We start from the raw sequence: 23,831 nt of genomic DNA, 5'->3' as shown, positions 1-23,831 counted from the left end.
AACTCATATTTTATTCAGAATTGCTCTTGCTGATTTTGTTTACAGGAAGGTTAAAATATCACAAAATAAAAACTAGTGAATTCATTGGGCCAGATCATTTCAAGGAGTTCCAACTTGTTATAATTTAACTACTGTCATAAAGAGACAGTCTTTGTACTTTAGAGGTTGATTTGCTTCCCAGTAAAAAGACCAATATTTCAAAATGCACAGGAAATCTCTTTTAAAGTTTCAAAATAGCTTCAGAATAAGAATTTGAAATAAAGAGCCAATCCAGTATACTAGCAGATGTAAATGCTTATAGGCTCTTTATGGTTCATTCCTTAAATGAGAGACTTTTAGAACTGGAAAGTACATTGGAGATCACAGAAGTTCAATTCCCGCTTTTGAGAGATGAGGAAACTGCAGCCAAGAGAGGCTGGGCCTTATCTAATGCCACCCTGCTAATAAGGCAGAGCTGGGATCAGAAAGGTGATCTTCTAGATTTTCTCCAGCTCTGTTTGCTGCAGTCTCCTTCTTTTCCCATATGCCTTAGGCTTTGGAAGCCATAACAGACATTTATTTACATACTTTATATATAATATAATCTTGTATTCTTACCAATTATAATGTATTCTTCATTACATCCCATCCTATTGATATATATCTTTTTAAAAGTTTTAGGATTGAATTAAATTACTTTAGCATGTAAATTATTTTAGTAAAATCATGACTTCCTCTTTGTTTCATTGACAGTTTTTCTATAATGAAATTTATCTTTGCAAAAATTGAATTTCTAATACTGGTAAGAAGATAATGGTCAGAAATACTATGGATAAAATTTTAAATATTTCCACAGATAGAATCTGAATTCAATGTAATAAAAGCATGTTATTCATCTTTATGCCTAACTCCATATGCTTCAGTAACACTATAAACACTCTTTACATATTTTAAATAAAGGCACTGCAAACAAGAATGACTACTGTAAATCTGAATGCTTCTATGCATGGACAGAATTGGTGCAAGTGCATTAGAGGACCCACAGAACAGGACCAGGTGGTAATTCAACATAAACTACTCCAGTACATACCGAGCCACCTATAATTCATGTAAGATTTCACCTTGTCAGTAAGAATATAAGTGCATTCATCTGAAAGCATAAGATTAGTAGCAATATGACAATCACCAAGATTTTTGGTCAATGGTAAAAATAATTATTTTAAACGTTACCATAGTTTATTAACATCTTAAAAATATTAAAATGTAATATACCTGAATATTTCCCATTCTGACTCTAAAATACATTAATAAAATTATTTACCTTTGTTTTTAAGAAGTCAGAATTTATTGAATTTACTAGAATAAAAGATAAATCCATTCATAAGAATCCTTTGTGTATTTATTAGTAATCTTAATAACAATAACCAGTAATGAATTCCATAAGAATAAAACTCTGTATTTATATGATATTATTTTATGTTTTACATTGTGAGAATGTTGATTTGGTAGTTTTAATAGAAGTGTTCCATCCTTAGAAAAATCTCCTACTTCATGATACCAATAAAAATAAAGATAAAAGGCAGATATTTAATTAGGGAAAACATACAGAAAAATAATTGTTACTTTTTCAATATATAAGAAATTAGAAATTACATCTGAAAAACCAAAATAGGTAAACAAAATGTAATCCATATTTATTACTTGTTTTAAAATAATTACCAACAACTCTTCCATATAATGTGAATAATATAGACTATAGTTAATTTGCAGATATGATGCAAATCTCCATTTAATATCATTCAAAATTTACTGATCTGTCAGCACACTTCAAAATATTTATAATGACACAACTATCTTTTATTTGACCTAAAGAAATAAAGTAAAAAAAACAAAACAAGCTTTTATAAAGTCCACTAAATTGTTCTGCCAAACCACAACTGGTACATTTATAATGTACAATTCTTTGAGTGCTACAGTGAAGTGGGGACACTGAGAAAAGAGAGACAATTTAGATGAGGTAACCACAAAGAAGGACCCCAAAACTGCCTTGTATTGATAGTTCTGTTTTATCAGGAAGATGAAGACTAAAGGAGGACAGGTTAGCTACTTTCAAATATTTAAAGGATTGCCAGAGAGAGCAGGAGAATGCTTTGCTCTTTTTTGCTTTGGAGGGCAAACCTTCGCATCATGGCCAGAGGAAAATTGCAGCTCAATGGGAAGAAAAATACATATATAACAAATAGAGCATTTCTACAATACAATAATAGAAATGCTGAGGTGGGAAGGGCCCTATTCGAGGAAATACTTAAGCATAGGCTGTCAGAATGTCAGCAGTAATACAAGGAGGATTTAATGAGCTTCTATCCCTTCTTCTAAAAGTCTGATTCTTAGACATGTAGGTCTTGAGAAACTTGATGAAGGTTTTCTGAATTATTTCATTGTATTGCCAGACATCTTGACTAAATTCCTGAAGTCATTTTTGAATTATTGACTTTGGCATTTTTGAAATAATTTAAAATCATCCTTTGTATCTGGCAAAGGTTCTACTGGAGGAAGCTCAAGTGGTTTTAGATGACTAGTAGCCATGCTGTAACAAACATATGGCGCGTGCACACCAACTTTTATGCACTCACACCACTGGTCTTTTACCTCTGGCTGTGAAAGAAAAAAAAAAAAAAACCAGAATTCCCACAGGGGATAACAGAAATTTTATTCAAAATTGCCTGGAAAATTTGAATACTGCTAATATATCACATTCAACTTGAAGGAACCATGGAAGTCTCTTTGTTATTGTTAATTTTCTTTCTAATGTAATTATAAGTAAGTGGATCACTGACTAGGATTTTACTTTTATGAAACTTTCTTTGGATAATTTTTTTCCTGTGATCTCTACATATGATACAAATATTTAAAATTTCCGGTGCCCCTAAAAAATGCTTATACTTAGGTAAGGTAAAACCATGTCCAAATGCTTATAGTGTAAGTGATTTTAAAGAGATATATATTAATTTCTCTGAGATACAATTAAATTTTTCTATCATTTTAAATCTGGAGGATATAGAGAGGAACCAATATCAAAAGTCTTGTTTTTAACGTGCAGCCACAGTGGAAAGAACAATTTTGTGACCTACCCGAGCCTGCACATATAGGCAATGGCAGAGCTCAGGTAGAACCTGAGCTGCTACTCTTCAGTTCACTGCTCTTTCATCAACAGCTTAGTACAATGGAATTTTCCCTAGACTTGATTCAAATGTTTTCATTAGTACTAATGCTTTGTGCCCACAGCGTGCTTTATGGTATAAAGAATAAGATTTAATTTCTTGATCTTTTAACATTAAGACTACTGAATCAAGTCTTTCTTTATCTTACTTACCTTAGGAAAATATCTCATTTCTCAAAATAAATGAATAGGTATTTAATACAGAAATGAAGGAACAACAAGAAAAGTACTGACAAAGCACAATACATTTTATAACATTACAGAGAAACAAACACATATGGATGAATCAAGCATTTGTTTATCAGAAGGAATCCATTTCTTACTAAGGAGAACCTAAGGAAAATGGAAAATAAAAGCACCAAGAGGGGTGGAATGTGAAAGGAGTCTGTGTGTCTGCTTCCAAAACAAAGAAAAGGCAGGAGAAAGAAAAATAGAATGTGCCCATAAAAACTACATAAGATGGGACTCTCACTTGAAAAAATTAAGATAAACTCCAGCACACCTTGTGTGTTGTACATGCTGACAGAAGGGTTGTTACAGACCGCCGGTTCCCCAAGCAATGTATTATAGGGATTGTTAGTACCATGCGGACGAAGCAGAGCATTGCTTATAAGATGATTAGCCATGGCTCCTGGAGCAGCCCCATAGAAAGACAGAGAAAAAAAAAAAAAAAGGTCAATCAGGCAAATGTGTTTGAAAAAAAGAAAGGAAACATTTAGAATGACAACAGTTGATATAGTCCTGATTACAGGCAGGCAGATAATTAGACTAAAAAAATATGCTGCTAGAGCACACGTTTCCAACAATGCACATATCCGAGTCAATGGGAAAGAAAGAAAATGATTTACAGTGTTGATTAAGCCACATTTAGGGTGTTCTCTTTCCCAAGGTGTATGCAAGAATATATTCCCATGCTTGCTAAAAATAAACATAAACATAAAGCAAAATCCAGTCATCCATACAAATGAAACACAAAAGCCAAAACAAAGTTTAAGACACAAAAAGAAAAGCTAAAATAAAATATTCCCTCATTCACAGATATATTTGGGTTGTTTCCAATAAAAGTAAAAAAGAATAAAAGGCAATAATAAAACACTCATTTGGAGAGCAGTTGTTGACACAACAGAAGAATTTGACATTTCTTAAGTTCTATGATGAGGAATTATTTAATAATAAAATATAATCACTCTTATTAGTACACCACAGTAAGCATACTAATTTGGTGATCTTACAAATCTGATAAAAAATTATATGGATATTATTTTTAAATATTTATAATAAAATATTAACTTTATGGTATCAAGCAATATACATACAGCTAATTCCATTTTCCATTTTCCAACTGGTCATTCAAACTTTGGCACAGCAAAGTAACAAACTTAAATTTTTTCATCTTTGTGTGAACAGATGTTCTTAGTTTCTAACACACCATTAGTATGAGTTACAACCTCCTGTCCTCCTAAGCCATTTAACCAAGAAGCAAAATATCACAGGAAGAGTTTTATTAAATATAATTAGGCCATGTATAAAAATCATAGGCAAAATTGTGTTTATGTTAGATGATAAAGAAAGGAAAAGTGACTGAGAAAAGGAAAATACAAATTGTAAAGGAACAGTCAGTTGAACACACAGGAATACATCAATTTAAATATATATAAATGCATTAGAGTATGAAAATGGAAGCTACAGACTAGGAGAAAATATGTGCAAGCAAATTTACAAATATTTGTGATCCAACAAAGACCTAGTATCTAGAATAAAGAAATAACTCCCAAACGTCAACACTAAAACCAAACACAATTCAATTAGAAAATGTTCCAAAGGCATAAACAGACATTTCACAGAAGAAAATACGCAGGTGACAAATAAGCTCATGAAAAAAATGCTATTAGCTATTAGGGAAATACCGTTTAAAACCACAATGCACGATCTCTACACATCTAAAATAAAAATGGTGACAACATTAAATGCTGGCAAGGATGCAGAGAAATTGGATCACTCATACATTGCTGGTAGGTATGTAAAACTGGACAGCACCCTGTAAAACAGTTTGGAAGTTTCCCATGAAACTAAACATCCCATTACTCTACCACCCAGCAATTGCACCCTTGGGCATTTATCACAGAGAAAAGGAAATTTATGTTCATACAAAAACCTGTACATGAATGTTCATGGCAGCTTTATTTGTAATAGCCCCAAACTGAAAACAGCTCAAATTTACTTCAACTGTGAAATAGTCAGACCTTATGTAGCATATCCATACCACATACTACTACTCAACAATCAAAAGGAACATACTATTGAAACCCATAAAAACCTGCATGAATCTCTAGAGAATTGTATTGAGAAAAGACAATCCCAAAAGGTTACATATTGTATAAGTCCATTTATATATAACATATTGTATAATTCCACTTATGTGTGTATATATCTACATAAATGTGTGTATATATATATAAAATATATACAACATTTTTAAAATGACAAAATTACAGAAATGGAGAACAGATTAGTGTTCCCAGGGGTTAAATATGGAACAGGGATAAAAGTGGGTACTGTCACAAAGGGTAACATGAGGCATCCTTCGGGGTTGGAACTATTCTGTATCTTGACTATGATGGTGTATATATGAACCAACTTTATGGATAAAATTGCACAGAATTAAACATACACAAATACAACTATCTACAAGTAAAACTGCTGAAATCTGAATAAGATTGGTAGATTGTATCAATGTCAATATCCTGGTTGTGATATTGTAGTATAGTTTCACAAGATATTGAGGAAACTGGGTAAAGAATACACTATCTCTTGGTATTATTTTGTATAACTGCATGTGTATCCACAATTGTCTCAAAATAAAAATGCCTACCGAATTAAAAAAAATTAGTTATTCCTAGGAAATGTTAAAAAATGAGAAGGGAATACTTGGTAATAGTAGTTTTAATCTTTTCTAAATTAAAACTCCATGTCATTGTAAATTATCAGTCAAATAAATAACCTCAAAATTGAAAGTGAACACCTCTTGATTTAATGGACAATATAACTTGTCAGATTTCTAAGTTGGAAAGTATCAGTTCATTCAGGAAATAAGTCGTGTGTTTGCATTCTGTATATCCTGCAAAGAATTAGCCCAGAACTAGCACATAATTTATTTGCTAAATGTTCAAAATGTGTTTGCTGAAATTACACAATATACACATTTAAATGTTCTTACATCACAATATCATGTAATGGGTCTATCAAGGTGTTACTTTCCATTTATGAATTAGATATATGGCATATTGATAAGAAAAGTTAAGAAACTTGTCATACTATCTTTCAGATTAAAAAAATGGAAAACTGTACATCTTAAACATTTATATTATTGATATTACACAAATTTAAGATTAACTGTTTGAGACAGGATTTGGTCTGCACATTTTAAAAAACCAAATTACCTGTAAGTTGTACCTGCTACCTAATATTTATTCTAGCCTTTTCTCAAATAAAATGTAATATTAGTTTTCTAACACAAATAATTACTTTCTAAAATTACTCTAATAAGCACTTAAATAGAAAATAATTAAAATGAACTAGTGTACAAGCCTTAAAAATAGAAAATTACTCAAATTCTTTACACTCTGTCAAGGGTCAAAATAGAGCTAAGATCTTTATGGCTAAGGCATATACCCACATCTCTACATATTTTTCATTACTACACATTACCTAACTTGAACTAACTGGAAAACAAACAATAGGGTGAGAAGACTGCATGCTATTTTTTCGCCCTCACATCACACAGTTTGAAAAGTAAAATATTTCTTTATCTTATCTACATATATAGATTTTTTTCTATATTGATGTAAAAGAAAATGATTTGTGTTTTAGAAAGAGGAAACAACTGAATTGGGAAGAATCAAGTATGAACAAGAAGCAGATGATTCAATATTTTGGTTTCTGTGTTTATCATTCAGTTTATAAAAATGTCAAGAATATAAGAACAAAAAGTGTTAACAGAACAACAAAAAAAGGGGAGTTTCATAATGGAATTCTAATGAAGGTATCAAAGTTTTTACAGATAATCCATCTGGTTATATCTTTTCCAGCATAAAGCCAGCACATGGCTTTGGTAAATTGCTTCCTCCAATCTCAGTCCAATTCAGAATCAGTTACTCATCTGTATCTATACAGAGTGTCATGCAGTCATAATTGGAGATCCGCCTGCTGTTTATACTAAAACCATGCAATCTCTTATATAAAATAATTTTAAAATTTCAAACAAAATACATGTCTTCTTTATCTTTGGTGTTAAGGAACTTCTTCCTGATTTAAAAAAAAATCACTAAATTTTTTACTATCACTCACATTTTTACCTTAGGCACCATTGGAAGCCAATGTAATTACTGTCTCTGAAACTAAACTTTAGTTCTACAAATGGAGAGTTACAATTCAAGTGAGGGCTTCAGCAATAGGAACAAAAGAGTAGGAAGTGGAATTTGATGATTAATGAATGTTTTGCAAAGAGTATAAAGATATAGATAAGCTTTATGGTTTTGTTAATATGAAAGAATGAGGGATATGTCTGAGTAATCAACAATTTTCCCTCACTTCATTCACCTCCCGTAAGTCAATACTTTTTCATGATCACTTAAGACTTGGAGCGCCATTAAGAAGTCATTCTTCCTATCACCATCACAAATAATAATTTTTCTAGGAGGTATTATCACATGTTTCTTTCAGTCCACACTCACATTTAGGGATTTCAATTATACTTTTAAATGGTGGCACTGTGGCTGAAAAACAAAACAAAAAACAAAACCCAGGTTGCTGCCATTGCTGAGACCTTTTAATTAAATCTTGCAGAGATCCTGTCTTCCTCCATATTTTATTTGCAAAGTTGCTTTTGTCTCTTCTCTACAGCTGCACTGCATTTCATTTGTCTTTGCTAAAGTCTACTCTGTTTGTAATGGCTGTTTCCCCAGCTGACTTAGGTCACTTTGACTTCTGATACTATTTCCCAGGAGTTTTTCTACCGTGTCTCTTCCTTTTGCCTCCAACTAACTTTGGATTTGTAAACTTCCCTTCTAACAGCTGTGAAATTGCTGAAGACTTCCAAGCAGTTCAGTGTTTACCAACCATCTGTCACTGTTTTTCAGCTGAAAAGTTAAACTTACTGGTTGGTTTGAAGACACAAATAAGTTGGGGTTTTTTTGTTTGTTTTTTGGTTGGGAGAGGACAGTTACAGCACTACATAAAGAAAAGAATGTTTATGTACTAATTTTCATTGGAATGTAAACTCCAGGAAAACAGAATACATAAGGATTTTTTCACTGCTCTATACCAAGTGTCTAGAATAGTTCCTAGAGCTCAATAAATATTTGCTTAATTAGTAAAACAAAAATTACATGAAATTGATGGTACCTTGAAAATATAAAACTAAAACAAAATCATTTTACCAATTAGTAATGTTATAATTTGAGTAAATTTTTTGAGAGTGCCAACTGTCCATTTCCTAATGTGATTTATTTTCTTCTAATACTATACCAGGCACTGAACTATGGAAGCTTTTAGAGCAGAAATAAACAATCATATAATTATTTGGAAATACAAAATGCCAAGTGAATACTCACTGCAAATAACAATGCTGGCAGAAAAGAAAAAAAAAAAAAAAAAAAAAAAAACAAAGAAACTCACAACCTGCCATGACTCAAACTAAAAAGCTCAAATTGGGGTTAAAAATAAAGTGGCCATGTAATAACAGCTGTTTCTTAATTACTTATCTCACTAAATCCTAGCTAAAGTATAGGCATACCTGCTTATTTGCTGTCAGAAACAAGGGTTAGCTCTATAATAAAAACACAGAAAAGGAATTAAGATTGAATTTCAACATATGTGAACCATCAACATAGATGATGACAATTTATTTCTGGTGAAAGTGAGTTACAAAGCAAATAGGATTTTTATGACCAATATTTAAAAAAATGGGGAAGCTTTTTTAAATTGGGAAGCTGACAATTATTTAAAAAGTCAGACCCTACAACCCCAACAAAAGATTGTGTAGAATCATAGTCATATTAAGAAGATATTTTTTATTATATTTGTACCTGAAGATTGAGACTGATATGTTTTTGAATGAGTGAATTTCGAATGGAATAACAATGAGTACACTCTTTTTACAAATGTATAGTTTTACTACAAAACTGATATTTCTTTCCTTATGAAAACAGAACAGGTGTTTTGATATTGGGAGGCCCTGAATGACAGCATTGTCTGGGCTAGTTCAGTGTGATGCATGTAACTGAGGAATGGAAATCTAAGGCAGATCAGTGTGCTTTGAAATTATGGAGTAAAAAACAGATCTGAAAAAGGATAACAGTTGGATCTCACTTGGAACTATACTATATCATTCACAAACATAATTCAAACAACGTTTCTTCTTGACAGCAGGCTAACAAAAGTACACTGAAAGGCTCTTAAAATAACGTGAATGGACACTCTGCTCTGCCCTTCAGACTTCATTTTTTAAAAACATGCTTACATTCTTATTAGATCATATTGGATGACCAAAGTTTTATCAGTCAAGACCTTGGTGATCTAATGAGCCAAGTGAGTACAACCATTCTTCAATAGTTACATAACAATATTCCTTAATTTTCATCTCCTTGTTATTTATAAATATATAGGATGACGAATGTTCTGTTTGTTTTATCTTAAAATAGTTTTACCCTGATAGCCTTTCTTTAGCATATCTTATCCTCCATTCATTTCTTCATGGCTCTCTCCCTCTTGGTTTGATACAACATTTTTTTAATGAAGTCATTTCCAATATGTACAGTGACTGATGAATATACATCAGTTATATATAGCAGAGTTACTTTGAGTGATGCCTCTGTGTTTTTGCCTTCACATCTTAATTGCGGCTCATAATAGAGACTTTATTTTCTACAAGTAAAAACAGTCTCTCTGATGACAGTATTTACTTTAGAATTAGAATAGTAACTTCAGTATAAGTCAAGGTACCTTCTGCAGGAAAATTGTATCTAAGAAGTTGTGAAATCCTTAGAATTGCATGTAAAATGCTGTACGTGTATGTTTGTGTTTTGAATTGTGCACCCATGCATGCCTGCACTTATTTCTGGTGAGAGTCCCATGGCTTTTATTTTTTTTTCAAAGAGTTAAGAAAAATGGTATAAAGCATTGAACCATAATTTAGCAAATGAACCATAATATAAGCTAGAAAACTGGAAAAAGTGAATTAGAATAACCAAAATACCTGTTATGTATCACCTAATCAATTGCAATATAGTATTATGGAGTAAGGTTTATAACTCAGAATTTAGAACTGAATACAATTTTAACATCATCTAACATATCTACATCATTTTAATACATAAAGAAACACAAGCCCAGAGACATAATTTATTCAAAGTCACACATGACTCTGTTATTTTACTTAAACATTTTAATCAGTGATTTTCAAACTTTTTGTAGGATCCTCTGCCCTCCAAAATGTTTCAACACAATTTTATTAAGAACTTTTAGGAGTGCATTAGTTTTTCCCCATGGGCTTTTTGAAAATGTTCAATTATTTATTTTCATATTCATGTATTAATTTATATAAAATAAACAAGTAAAAATGGAAGTAAATAGATAAAAGAGAAATTCAGAAATACAGAGAACTAATTCAAAAGTCAGTCTATTTTAAATATTTTGTTTCCTATTTTTTGCTTTTCTTTGTAACAAAACTATCAGCACACATGCATATATACTCACAATCTATAGAAAGACAGTGTTAGCAATGATTAGTTCAACTTTATATGGCTATGTCTACTTCATAAAATTAGAGACTTCTATACAAATCAAGACAAAGTAGTTTATTTAAAAAAAAAACTAACAGAATCTGCGTGATACCTTTAAATGATATGTAACTTTCACAACCACAGAAACCATAATTTTATACTTTTTAATGTTTTAATTAAAACAATTAATGAAATTACAAAGTGTCAAAGAAGAAATATTTTGTTGAAAGCCAAGAGCTATTTCATCATTTTTTTTTCTAAAGTCATAAATTGAAGAGCTGACATCTTGATTTATCACACTGTGCACTTTTAATAGTCAATAAGTTTGCTATTAAATTTTAATCAACCTGCCTATTAAATTTCATTCAAATGGTTTGGAGAAACTTCAACTTCTTTTAATAGCCAATTCATTCACTAGAAATCTATTAATATGGATTTCAATGACACATTTTCCCCAAAGTACAGACCGGGTTATTGTTTGCTCAATATAAAATGAAATATTCTGAATGCAGAGATGTTGCCTCTATTTTAGTACATAAATTCAGAGCTTTAGAGTTGGAAATCCCGGAAATACCTATTTATTCCATTCTCCTCATTTTGCACTAATTGTCTGTATATAAGTCTTCTTGTCCAGAAACAAAACATGAGTTTTCTACAATAAATACTTAGAAGTGTAATTGCTGGGTAAAATGCTATACACATTTTCAGTTTACAACATATTGCCAAAATGCTGTCAAATATTTTTCTACCAATTCACACTCCCATGAGCAGTATATAATTCTCAAATTCTTGCTGGGACTTTGTCTTGTCAGACATTTTTGCCAATCAGACTATGAAATGATATATCACTGTTATATTTTGCATTTCCCATTACTAGACAGTTGGGTAATTTTTCATACATTTATTGGCCATAAAATCTTTCCCTTTTGAGAGTTGCTTGTTCCTATCTTTTGCACACATTTATATTGAGTTGCTCGATTTTATTTATTGATTTGTAGGCATTCTTTATATAAACCAGGCACTAATATCTTGTCTGTTATATATGCAGGGTCTTCAAAATGATCATTGAAAGATTCATATTATCTTTTAATTCTATTTTTCCATGAACTTTTTGAAGTACCTTCTTATGTTGTTTACACTTTCTTCTAATACCTATTATAAGAACTGCTTAAATTCTGAGACAACAACTTTATCTGTCTTTTTCTTATAGTTTGTAATCTTTGTTATTTAGTTTTTAAGAACTCATTCTTCAACCTAAAATCTAAAGTATATTTTCGTCTAAAAGTTTTAAGTGTTATTTTTTTACATTTGATATTTTTTCCATGATATGTAACACAACCCCATCATGTTGCAGATGAAGAAACTGATGCTATCAGATAGATACTCAGTGGCATTTTTTATATCATTAGCTGAAAGCAAAGCTGAGGAGTGTTTATTGACTGATGACTGATTAAGCCAACAGATTTAGAATAGAAACTCAGAATTATTGGTGAATCACAACAAAGCAGGTAGGTGGTTTGCAGTAGAAGTGATGAACCTATATCAATCGATCATTCATCTCTAAAGCTCATCTTCTGTGGTCCAAAGCATGTATTTCTGTGTTCTATTAACATCGAGATTTTGAATTCTGCAGCCTAGTACTCAAAGCAAAGAATATTGAGCTGAAGATAACAGGCCAATTTTGCCTAACTACAGGCAAAATAGCAGTAAATCAGAGTTCTTTTTAATAAATCAAATGCATTTAGCAAAAAAATATTTATCTCTGTCATTCACAAAGTAGCTACTCAATTCATTTTCTCAAAATCAGATTAATTCTTGATAATTGGCTAATGTATGTAGTCAATCCCACAACTGTATTTGTTTGTAAATCACATATAGCTTGTGCACATCTGCTGAATAAAACAAATGTAAGTATAATCACTACATAGTATAAAATGATTAGCTAAAGTGAAGAAAATATTACTTTAAATATAACTCACTACCCAATGTTGGTGTACTTTTTTTTATGTTGTGCAAATTATATAAGCTTACATGCCGAAGGTCTGTCCTGATTAAAACTTGAACTTTAAAATTGGAACCTATATTTGAAAACATACGTCTGAAAAAAATAAATATGAAATAAAGCAAGGTACCAATGAATAAAGATATTTTTGATAATGTTGTTCAGGCTTATTTTATCATATGAATATAATCAGCTCTGTTCTGTTTAAGCTGAGGCTGGTTCAGGAAACATTGTTTCTATTTTTCTAAATCACAATTGGCTATCTTTTTTCAATCTCTATATCCTCTCAATTCTCTCCTAATTCCCCAGTAATTTTCCAGGGTTGTAAATTACCTTCTCTGAATGTATTGGGTAACTTGTCTTATGTTTTAAAGCATCCACATTGCTTATAAAGATAAATTATGAAGAAAGTTTATTATGAAAATTATAAGAGAACCTATCACATGAACACTTTTAAACGACATGCTGTATATATAAGGCTGCACTATAAACAGTGTAAGCCTTTGCATACAATTCAACAGGAGTTATTTTAATTGGATACTACATAATTATTGGTAATGACATTTTAGATATCTTTTTTTCTAATGAGGACATTTTTGGTAAACTTATATCCCACTTTCGCATTTTAATTTTTCATGTAATTGAATTAACTCCTATTTACTTCAAAATAGCGGATATAAATTGATATAACCTATTTCTTAGAAAAAATGATTTGAACAAATGATGACTCGTTAGTTAACTTTTAGTATTATATACTGTGTATTTATATCATCATAATCTTTACGTTTGTAGTATAGTAGGAACATTTTTCCAGATGAGAGATACACTTCAAGCTTTGTTTTTAAATTCTGAATTATAAGGCACTTCATAGTTTTTGTTAAAACCAGAATTAGACATAAAAATAGTAAGAAATTTATAACATCACTGAAATGTCAACTCAAAAAGATTTTCTACTTGTTCCAGGCATTACTGTATTGTACTAACAGAGAAGGACACAGCTTTAAGAAATAGCAATTTCAAGAATACAAAGATCTGGGGAAAGTTATATCTTTTCTATTACTAAATGATTAAAAGCAGAAGATATTTACTTGTTTTTTTAACATAATATTTGCCCTGACCAATACATTCAGACTTTTAGTGAAGTATAAAAAATTAAAGAAAACAGAATTATACCAATAACATACTTTGAATGCTTCCAGTAAAGAAAAGAAAAATGACCATAAAATTCTTCTTACAACCTAAACCCTACAATTGAGCATTAATGCATAGTACTTCAACATACTCCATTATCAAATAGTTTTGTAAAAGTAATATATTAGTTGTCAATCTATCTCACCAATTTTTAAAAGCTTTTCTTTTTCTATATCTGAAGGATGAATCCACTCTAAAGAACTGATTTAGAACAAAATGAATTGGAAGCAAATGAGCAGTACATGGAAGAAATTAAGAAATAAAGATGTGAATAACTGCACTGTGAAGAATCTCTATTTTCTATATTAGGTGATAAAAATAAAGGTCACTTTGAAATACATCTTTGAAAAAAAAATATATATATATTCGATCTTCAGTAAATTTCATGAAAATCTATCATTATATGAAAAGAATGAATTTGTTTGTTATCGTGTAGGGCTTGTGCTCAGAAAGACCTTGTTTAGAATCTAGATTTTGTCTTTTACTTGAAAGCCATGTAAATGTGGACAAGCTACTTTAACCACAAGGAAACCCAGTTTCTTCATGGATATAAAGAAATGCATAATGAATAATGAACAGTGTACAATATGTAGATGATAGCTACACACACTAAAGGAGAAACCCCCACTTTATCAAGGACTATAAATAGGCATATTGTATTCTATTAGAGAAAAGAATACTCGCAATTCCTAAGTTGGGAGTCTTCACATTTAGCTCTGAAAAAACATATACATATATTTTTTTGAAAAATTACATCCTCAGTAACTTATATAAAATAATAAAAACATTTTAATGAGAAGTGGAAATGTTCTACAGCACTTATATTTAGAATTCACCAAAGCATCTCACTGTAGCTTGTTTGATTTATAATAGAGTTAAGAGACACTGCTAACTATATATTAGGCAGTAAGATAATAAACCATAAAAATAAGGATTTCACATAGATAAAGAACTCTCTTTGTAGAAGTATCTAAGAAAGCTTTAAGTAAATAAGAATAATAAATACAAACCATGTTTACTACTGTGTAATTGGCTGTGAGAGACTGGATTATTTGAAGAAGTCATATCAAAGTGACAAAACTGAAAGCAAAGATAAGAAGGACGTGCTGAGAAAACATTTAAATGTTCTTTTTCACTTCCTGCCAACAATTTATAGCAAGAAACTTTGCCCCATCTTGCTACGTGAATAGAGAGCTCATTCTGAAAATTATCTGGCCTCCTTGGGTTAAAAATCAGGATATTAATAGGACTGTTTAATTATATATTTGACTCATGATCTCACTTTTAAAATCCATACCTATTTTGCAAATATGTTATATAACTGATTTTCCCATGCAGATTTCCTTATTTTACTGTACCTTTTCTGATTATGTCTTTATTGATGACATGTACAAAGGAAAGAAATTAACACAGAGAGCACTGTAGCCTCCTTTACACATCAAGACTATAAAGGACAAAAATGTTAGAAATGAATATAATGGCAAACCTCAACAGAAAATTTTACCCATGCCGTAGGATACTTATATTCACAATCATATCGTCATAATGCTTGTTCGAAACAAAAAATAGTTTGTTATTCAGGCTACTCTGATTTGTTAGCTATGCCAGTATTACTATAGGCACATTATTAACTATTTTTGCAAATTTCACAAATAGATGCCAGATAATATTAGGAGTTGATTAATATTCATAGCCAATGATTTTATAATCCTTCAGACCTGCAAGGCTTTGAGGCAATATGGCGTATAAGCCAATTTAGATATAAGCCAAATTATATTTACTGACATTAATAAAGTACACTGTATGAGTATGAGTGTTTCATCCTAATAGCTTTAATGCATATAAATCATTAATCACAGTCAAATACCACTTACATTTTTTCATTTGCATTTTTCTTTAAAAACATAAAACCAAAACATGTTTAGAAGCCTGAATATTATGGAGGTAGTAAGTGATTTATTGTTAAGTTTCTTTTGCCTCAGTGACCAGCCTCTTGGGAAGGACAATACAGGCTCTGAGAAGACGTGAAATAAAAATGGGTTTGAGTTGCATCCCTGCTCCCTGCTCCACAACATAACCGGCTGTCTGAATTGAACTACTGTTTAAGCTTCTGCAAGGCAGGATGGGGCTTGGGAGAAAAAAAGAAGGGAATGTTTGCTTATATCATTATCTAAGGTAGGGAGAAGAAATGTGCTACCTTTATTTCTTAGATGCTAAAATATTGTTATGAATCAAAAGTGGAAAGTACAATTAGGCAGATGTAATTTGCATTTAATTTCTAATTTAGAAGAGACAGTTCAGTTCTATAGTTTATTCTTTCTGTTAGCCGTGAAGGTATCACCATCTTAGGTAAATTATTATTTCTTTTAGTTGCTATTCAGGTAACCACCTCATTCCTCCCACCTATTTCTGGAAAATAAAAAGGAAAGGAAACCTTCAGTAGTGAATGATGAATTTTAATATCTGATTACTTGAGAGCACTGGCAAGAACAAGTTTTTACTCATTAAAAAATATAAGTAAATCTCTGAATAAAATAATAATAATTCTTATTATGTTCTACACACTGTTAAAAGCAATTCACATATATTAACTCATTTAGTAACCTCAAGGACTTTTTAAAATGAATATTATTTATATCCCTATTGCACAGACCCTGAGAAGTTAAGCAATTTGCCAAAGTCACAGGATTAAAACTAAGTGTTTATTCTCAAAACTTCCATGAAAAACTATAATGAGTAATTCAACCAGTTGCAAATGTCTATTTGATGGCAGCATGTTTCCTCTGTCTCAACATTGCTCCTACCAGGTGAGGTCACCTTTCAGTAGGTAGTCTTGCCACTAGCTTAGAGCCAAAATTTTCCCTTAAAAATCTATGAAAATAAATGCCCTGTCAGAGACCATCATAATTTTACCGATTGCATAAATTTACTGAGAATACGTGTGCAGAATCTGAACCCTAAAAAGAGAATCCAGGAACATTAATAAATAAGTGCTACATATCTACAGATCAGTCTTCTGACATAAACCTAAATTTGGCTTAAATAGATAGCCTTACTGATCAGATTTCCATACATAAAAATCTAAATCACATTAACTTGTGTGGGATGTTGACGAGATGGAGGATGGGGATTGGGGTAAATAAAAAAAACCACGATGTTAGTCAAGCCATTGTTCCAGAAGAAGAAATGCCTGTTTTTTGTTTGTTTGTTTGTTTGTTTGTTTGTTTTCTTTCTTTAATTCTTCCACTCAGAGGGAGCATATTTTTACAATAAGTCCATGGCTGGGGTGGAAAGTAGGCCACCTCTTTGTAATTCACAACACAAAGATACTATATTAGTAGGAGCTACCTAGCAAAACCTGATTTTAAACAGAAATTTCTGACCTCAATCTAATTCAATCAAAAGAAAATGGGAAATGCAATTATAATATGTATGATGAGATAAAGCCTAATAAAATGTAATTTTAGAAAGTATCCTTATTTCTCTATAGATCTGCAAGAATGGAAATGTTTAACAATTAATCGAACTGCCAGAGAAATTCTCAGCAAACACTTCATTTTTGGATCAAAGTCAAGTTTTAGAGGCACTGTTAATCTAAATTGTTCTAGATGAAGTTTGGCTAGCAGAGATTACAGGAAGGAGATATTCATGGGAAAGTTTACTCCAGTTACAAGTCCTTTCCACCACCAACAGGAAATTGGAGCTCCTAGAGACTGGAATTAGATTTCCAGTAGCCCTGGGAGGAGCTTGGGATTTGAACACTGACTATACCTTCAAGATATGTGCAAAATAGTAAATATTTAAATGAATCAATGAATAAATTCTCCTGCAGTCCTACAAGTTTGTAAAAAATTGGATTTGGTTCACCGTTAACCTTTTTTGAAACTCTGTAATCAACCACCTGTCAGTTCTTCTAAAGCTCTGTCTGCCTGTGTATACAGTAGCATCAGTGAAGTTAACTTCATAGTAGTGCTGGGGTATTGGCTTCAAGGAATTCTGGATTTGCCTGAGTATGTTAACATGGTACCAAATAAGTTGGCAGGGGAAAATATTTGAAAATGCACAGGGAACATTTCAGGAAATACCTTCATAAAAATAGATATTCAAAATACAGATGTAATGAAAGAGATGTAATGACCAAACAACAATCTCCCAGAGAGAACATATAAGAATCAGTACACTCATGAAAATTATCAATAAATCTTCCAAGGATTCACATGATTCCAAGGAGTAAAATCCCAATAGTAATCAAGTTTATCACATTGGGAAATTTAGAAAGGTAACTGGATACATATTATTCAACAAGTTGGTTCAAGAACAGAATATTAGAGATGGTTTAAAATAATAAAAACTGCTAAGAAGTTCTCCACTGTGTGGTAGATTCTTTATTCTTAATGGATCCTAAAGGTGATAATGATAGATTCTTGTTTGAAAGGATAGAAGATAAGACATACAAAATTTTTAAATAATACTCTTGATAAATTGGGCAGTGTTATGAATAAGAAAGAAAACCTAAAGTAAAAATAGGACTAAATTTTAGACAACAGCTTGTAATTTTCAAGGGCCAGAATTATTTTAGAGACAAAAATAAGAGCTTTAATATATCTAACTTAGAAAGAAAGGAAAATGGAGTTTGAATTAAAAAAAAATTGCCAACTGTAAGCAACTAAGAATGAATGGGAAGTCAGAATATATGAAGATGTGAGATGCAGAATCTAAGGTTTTCATTTTAATAATAGAGAATATAATCTTTTTAATAAACAGAAGTGAATAATTATGTTGCTGAGGTGACTGAAGTGTTTATCTGGAAAGATGAATCTTGTATGTCACCTACCTAAATATGATACACACGCCTGAATGCAGGGAAGATAGGACCCTGGGAAATAAGACAAGATTAAAGAAGGAGGTTAAAGACTATACTCAGAGATATTATATGAAGAAATAAAATTTTAAAGTACTCTACTTATCCAAGATAAAAAAAATAATGAGATGAAAATAAAACTAGGAGTTTCGGACTTGGGGGGCTAGGAAATTAATATAGAAAATAAAGATCACCGTGGTTTCCAGCACCATTAAAGTCACTAAGTGAAAGGAAAAGTATATATCCTGATGAAAAAGATCACTCCCCGGGCACACCAGAAATTATAAATTCAGTTTAACCCCCTCCCCAAAGTCATCATTAAAGTAACTTATTCAATGTCAAGAAATTTTATATCCTTTCTTCAATAGCTTTAAGAAATACCTTATAAAACTAGAGATTTTAATAAATGGACTTAAATATATGACCAATCAATAAAAAATATTTTTATTTCTTTAAACGTATTTCAAATTGACCTAATCATCCACATATCTCTATATCCCAATAAAAAAAAATTAATGAAGTCAAACATTTCTCCAACTCATTAAATTTTCTTCTATAGCTGCATATCATGGATGTTTCATAATTTATTCAATCTCTAGTTGTTAGAGTTGTTTCCAATTTTCCATTGAAATATTCTGACACATCTTTATGTATAAATGTTTTTATTTATTTATTTATTTTTTGTCCTTTTTGAGACCGGCCGCACCGCGCTCAGCCAGTGAGCACTGTGAGTGCACCGGTCATCCCTATATAGGATCCGAACCCGCGGCGGGAGTGCTGCTGCACTCCTAGTGCCGCACTCTCCCGAGCGTGCCACGGGCTCAGCCCTTTATGTATAAATGTTAATGTATATCTCAGATGATTTCTTTTTTTTTTCCCCTTTTTGTCTTTTTTCGTGACCGGCAACGGATCGCAACCCTCAGTGTTGCGCCCGTACCGGACCGGGACTGGCAACGGGATCGCAACCCTCGGTGTTGCGCCCGCACCTCGCTCAGCCAGTGAGCGGCCGGTCTGTATGTGGGATCCGAACCCTCAGCGGGAGCGTCACCGCGCTCCCAAGCGGCTCACTGTAGCAGTGCGCCACTGGGCCGGCCCTTGATGGACTTCTTGAGAAGGAATTAAAAAGGAAGAAACTAAATAGCAATATTATATGATTGACCTTAAAGTCATACAAAATTATCCACTTAAAGCAAGCTTTTAGTAGTTACATATCTTACTATCCTCACATAAATTTAGGTCACAATAATAAACAAATAATAATTTTACATATTTTGTCCATTTTTACAATAGGCAAATAACACATTATTAAAATCATATTATCTCATCCTTTGTTTAAATAGCAATTATCCTATGGCTGCTTTGATTGTTAGATACAATCTCCTGACAATAAATCCTATTGATAAAAACAATTTTTTTTCTTTCCAAAAATGTACCATAAATTCTCTCTATATAGGATTTTTTAAAGAATAAAGAAAATTAGTCACTATCGGAGAAAATTAGTTCCTAGGCTTTGGAAAGTAATTTGTAAAGTAATTAGTTCTCTTTGATTTGGAAAGTAATGTCAAAAAGTTAGAATACTCATATTAAAATAAATTCTCACAAACTAAACATTAAAACTAAATTGAAAAACAGAAGAACACTTTATAGAGATTGCCTAAATGAGATTACTTTAGCAAATAAAATCAAACTAATAATGATACAAAATATGAAAAGGTAGTTGTTTTGTTTTGATGTATCTTCATATATGGAGTACTATTCCCACTTAATTTTCTTACTTAAGCAGAAGTAATGTAGATAATTTAAAATCATCACTAGGTTATAGTTACTCCCTTGTGGCCCCAAATAACATACGAAACTCAATTAAGATTATATTAAAACAAGGATCCCTGTAACAAATTCAATTTGGACACCATTTGTCCTAACTTCTTTTTTATAAATAAAATGCCACTTACTTGAGTAAGAATAAAGAGCACCAGCATCTGAAATCTTTCTTAATCATAAACCATAATTATACCATTATTTGTTTCTATGTAGCATTAGATACAGCAAAAAGCTGACAGAAACAGGTTGAAAAGAAACTAATAATTCTAGTTTGTGGGTAAGAAAAAAATGCTGATCATAAAAATAACTAAGTTCACATAAACACCACCTTCCTAAATAAACCTAAATTCTAAATATTTCCCAACACCGACTATAGTACACTTTTGCTCTCAACAAATGTTGCATCTAGTTATTTTTACTGCAGTCAAATTAATTCCAAACACACATACACACACACACAGAGAGAGAGAGAGAGAGAGAGAGAGAGAGAGAGAGAGAGAGAGAGAGAGGTGAAAAAAAATTGACCACACAAACAAAACAGCAGATTAAGGGAACTTCATTTCAGAATCTAAATGATGCCTGGAATGCATTTTAACCAGAAGTACATTTACATAAAAAAACATGATATAAATAAAAGTACTTTTTTTCTCCTACATCTTTAAATATCCAATATTATCTGAATAAGTCTGTTACATATTAAGATTAGATGTGATTTTTCCCCAAGTACACAGGTTGCCTTAAGTATGTATTAAACAGTATATTTTTACTTCCACAAAGACTATGAAATTGTTTTATACCTAGGACAATGTGGAACTCTATGATGCTTAGCAGACTCTATAGTCATGTAATTGCCCATTTTCACTGATTCCAATGAGGCCTGACAGCTCACCAGTTTCTAGCAGTTTTCTAACTTCCTTTTGGAAAAGATTTCCTGAAAATTCAGGATTAAAAAAAAAAGAAAAGCTTATGAATAATGGAACATCCTGCTACACTCAACTAGGTTTTATATCCTTGCAATATTCCTATCACGTGGAACAAGGTTCAGAAATTGCAAATAAAGCAATGTATTTAAGAACTTCTTAAAGTAATCAGAAAAGCAATAAATATGAAAAATCATTTCTAATTACCTCTGTTGAGAGACGCTGAACTGTTTATATCTCCAGTAATAAAGGAAGACTCTGACTGCTTTCGGACTGTGTCATTCCACATTCTACGAATTCGGCTCTGGGTAGAGAAAAAGGAAGAAAGGGGATAAACTCATGAGGCAGTGAATTTTCACACAAAGCATTCTTTTTCTTTCTGTCATAGTTATATGAGACCGCTGTTTATAGTAACTGGCAAATAAATAACTTCTACATGCAAACAGTACAGTAGCGTGAGAATGTCAGAAATAAAACTAATGATAATACTTTATTATCTTTAGTGTATTCCCAAAACTATATCAAAGATAATTATCACTATGAAAAAGGAATAAATGTAAAGTGTTATACCAATTTAAATATGTTGAAGACATATGGAAGTGTACTCTAGATAGTTAGAATTAGAAAATTTTAGTTTCCAGGATAAAACATGCTATTTTCATTGTAACTTTCATTGGAATGGGAATGGTTAAATATGTATTAAATTGTCAGTTTTATTAATAAAAGTTTTAATTTAAGAATTCAGAATCTTGCAATGGAGAGTTTGGTAAGAGAAGAACATAGAATATTATTTATATATTACGTGAATTTACATTTCCCATAACTTTTACAAGAAGACCAAAGTAATTTTAGAGATTACAGACTATCCCGAGTCTTTCTTTTGAAGAGATAAAGGTAGTCAATTTACCCTTATTTTTTGCTTCACAGTAGGAGGCTTTATAGATAACTGAAAATTCTTTTCTTACATCATGATTTATATTCCTAAATTCCAATATCCAAGAGTCAGATAATTCAAGAAAGTATTGTAATATTTTTCCATTGGTAGGGGGGATTTTTTTCCCCATTTTATTCTGTTTTGCCATTTTATTGAGTTAGGGATCAAAAAAAGTATTGCCAATCTTGTGAGGAGGAAACAAAATATTTTCAGAAGCTTTTCCAAGGATGAAATAGTTACAAGAAATATTTCTACTATTAATGGTGGAACCAAATTCACAAATGGGCTATATGTTCCAACTATATTTGAACTCCCTGAATAATACGAGTAGCTAATCTTAGAATATTACACAATTGGTTTTATGAATCTTGGAACATGTTATCCTTCAGAAATATTGTTGCACATCACATTTTCCCTAGATGTGAACACACACACACACAAACACACACACACAGCAAAACTAATAAAAGGACAATGCTAGAAGCAGGTCTCTCACATTTGTTTTATTAGTTAATTAATTAACTTAAAAATATTAGTTACTCTCTACTGCCTGCAAAATACTAACATAAGAAATACAAAGGAGAAATGCAAACACAAAACGCCTTTGCCTTCGTGGAGCTCCTAGACTAGAAAGTGACAGATTGATTAAATTATCACAAAAATAAGTGCAAAAGTACAACAATGTGCCCACAAATCTCCATAGAAACATTAAATACTATAGCTGAAAACTATAAACAACCCAAATGACTATCAATGATAAATGGATGAATAAATTATAGCATAATATATAGCAATGAAAATAAAAAAGCAACATAGCGTTCTGCAGCAACATAGATGTCTGGGGAAAGAAAGAAAACATAACAGAATATATACTGTACGATTTCATGCAAATAAGTATCAAAAACATGCAAAACAAAATGTACTGTTAAAGTTAATATAGTGATTATGTTGGAGACTAATGATCAAAAGGGACTTAAAGAGTTTCTGAGGTGCTCCCAATCTAATATTTGACTTGGGGAGTCGTAATAATTCATTGTGCCATATACTTACGTATTGTGTACTTTTGTAAATATTTGTTATACTGCACTATTAAAAAAAAGATTTGAAAAACCGCATATACTA

General features: G+C 31.4%; 1 protein-coding gene across 1 annotated transcript in view; it reads right to left on the bottom strand.

Annotated features, from left to right (window-relative positions):
* Nucleotides 1-23,831, bottom strand: part of LPHN3 (latrophilin 3) — a 291,801-nt gene that overhangs the window by 10,393 nt on the left and 257,577 nt on the right. The window contains exon 17 of the mRNA XM_008573340.1: nt 21,983-22,079. Coding sequence (XP_008571562.1) covers nt 21,983-22,079 — 97 coding nt within the window. The remainder of the gene's footprint in view (nt 1-21,982; nt 22,080-23,831) is intronic.

This window comes from Galeopterus variegatus, unplaced genomic scaffold (genome assembly GCF_000696425.1).
Source record: "Galeopterus variegatus unplaced genomic scaffold, G_variegatus-3.0.2 Scaffold905, whole genome shotgun sequence".
Lineage (NCBI taxonomy): Eukaryota > Metazoa > Chordata > Mammalia > Dermoptera > Cynocephalidae > Galeopterus > Galeopterus variegatus.
The sequence above is the reverse complement of the archived record's forward strand: the minus strand, read 5'-3'. Positions and strand labels throughout refer to the sequence as shown.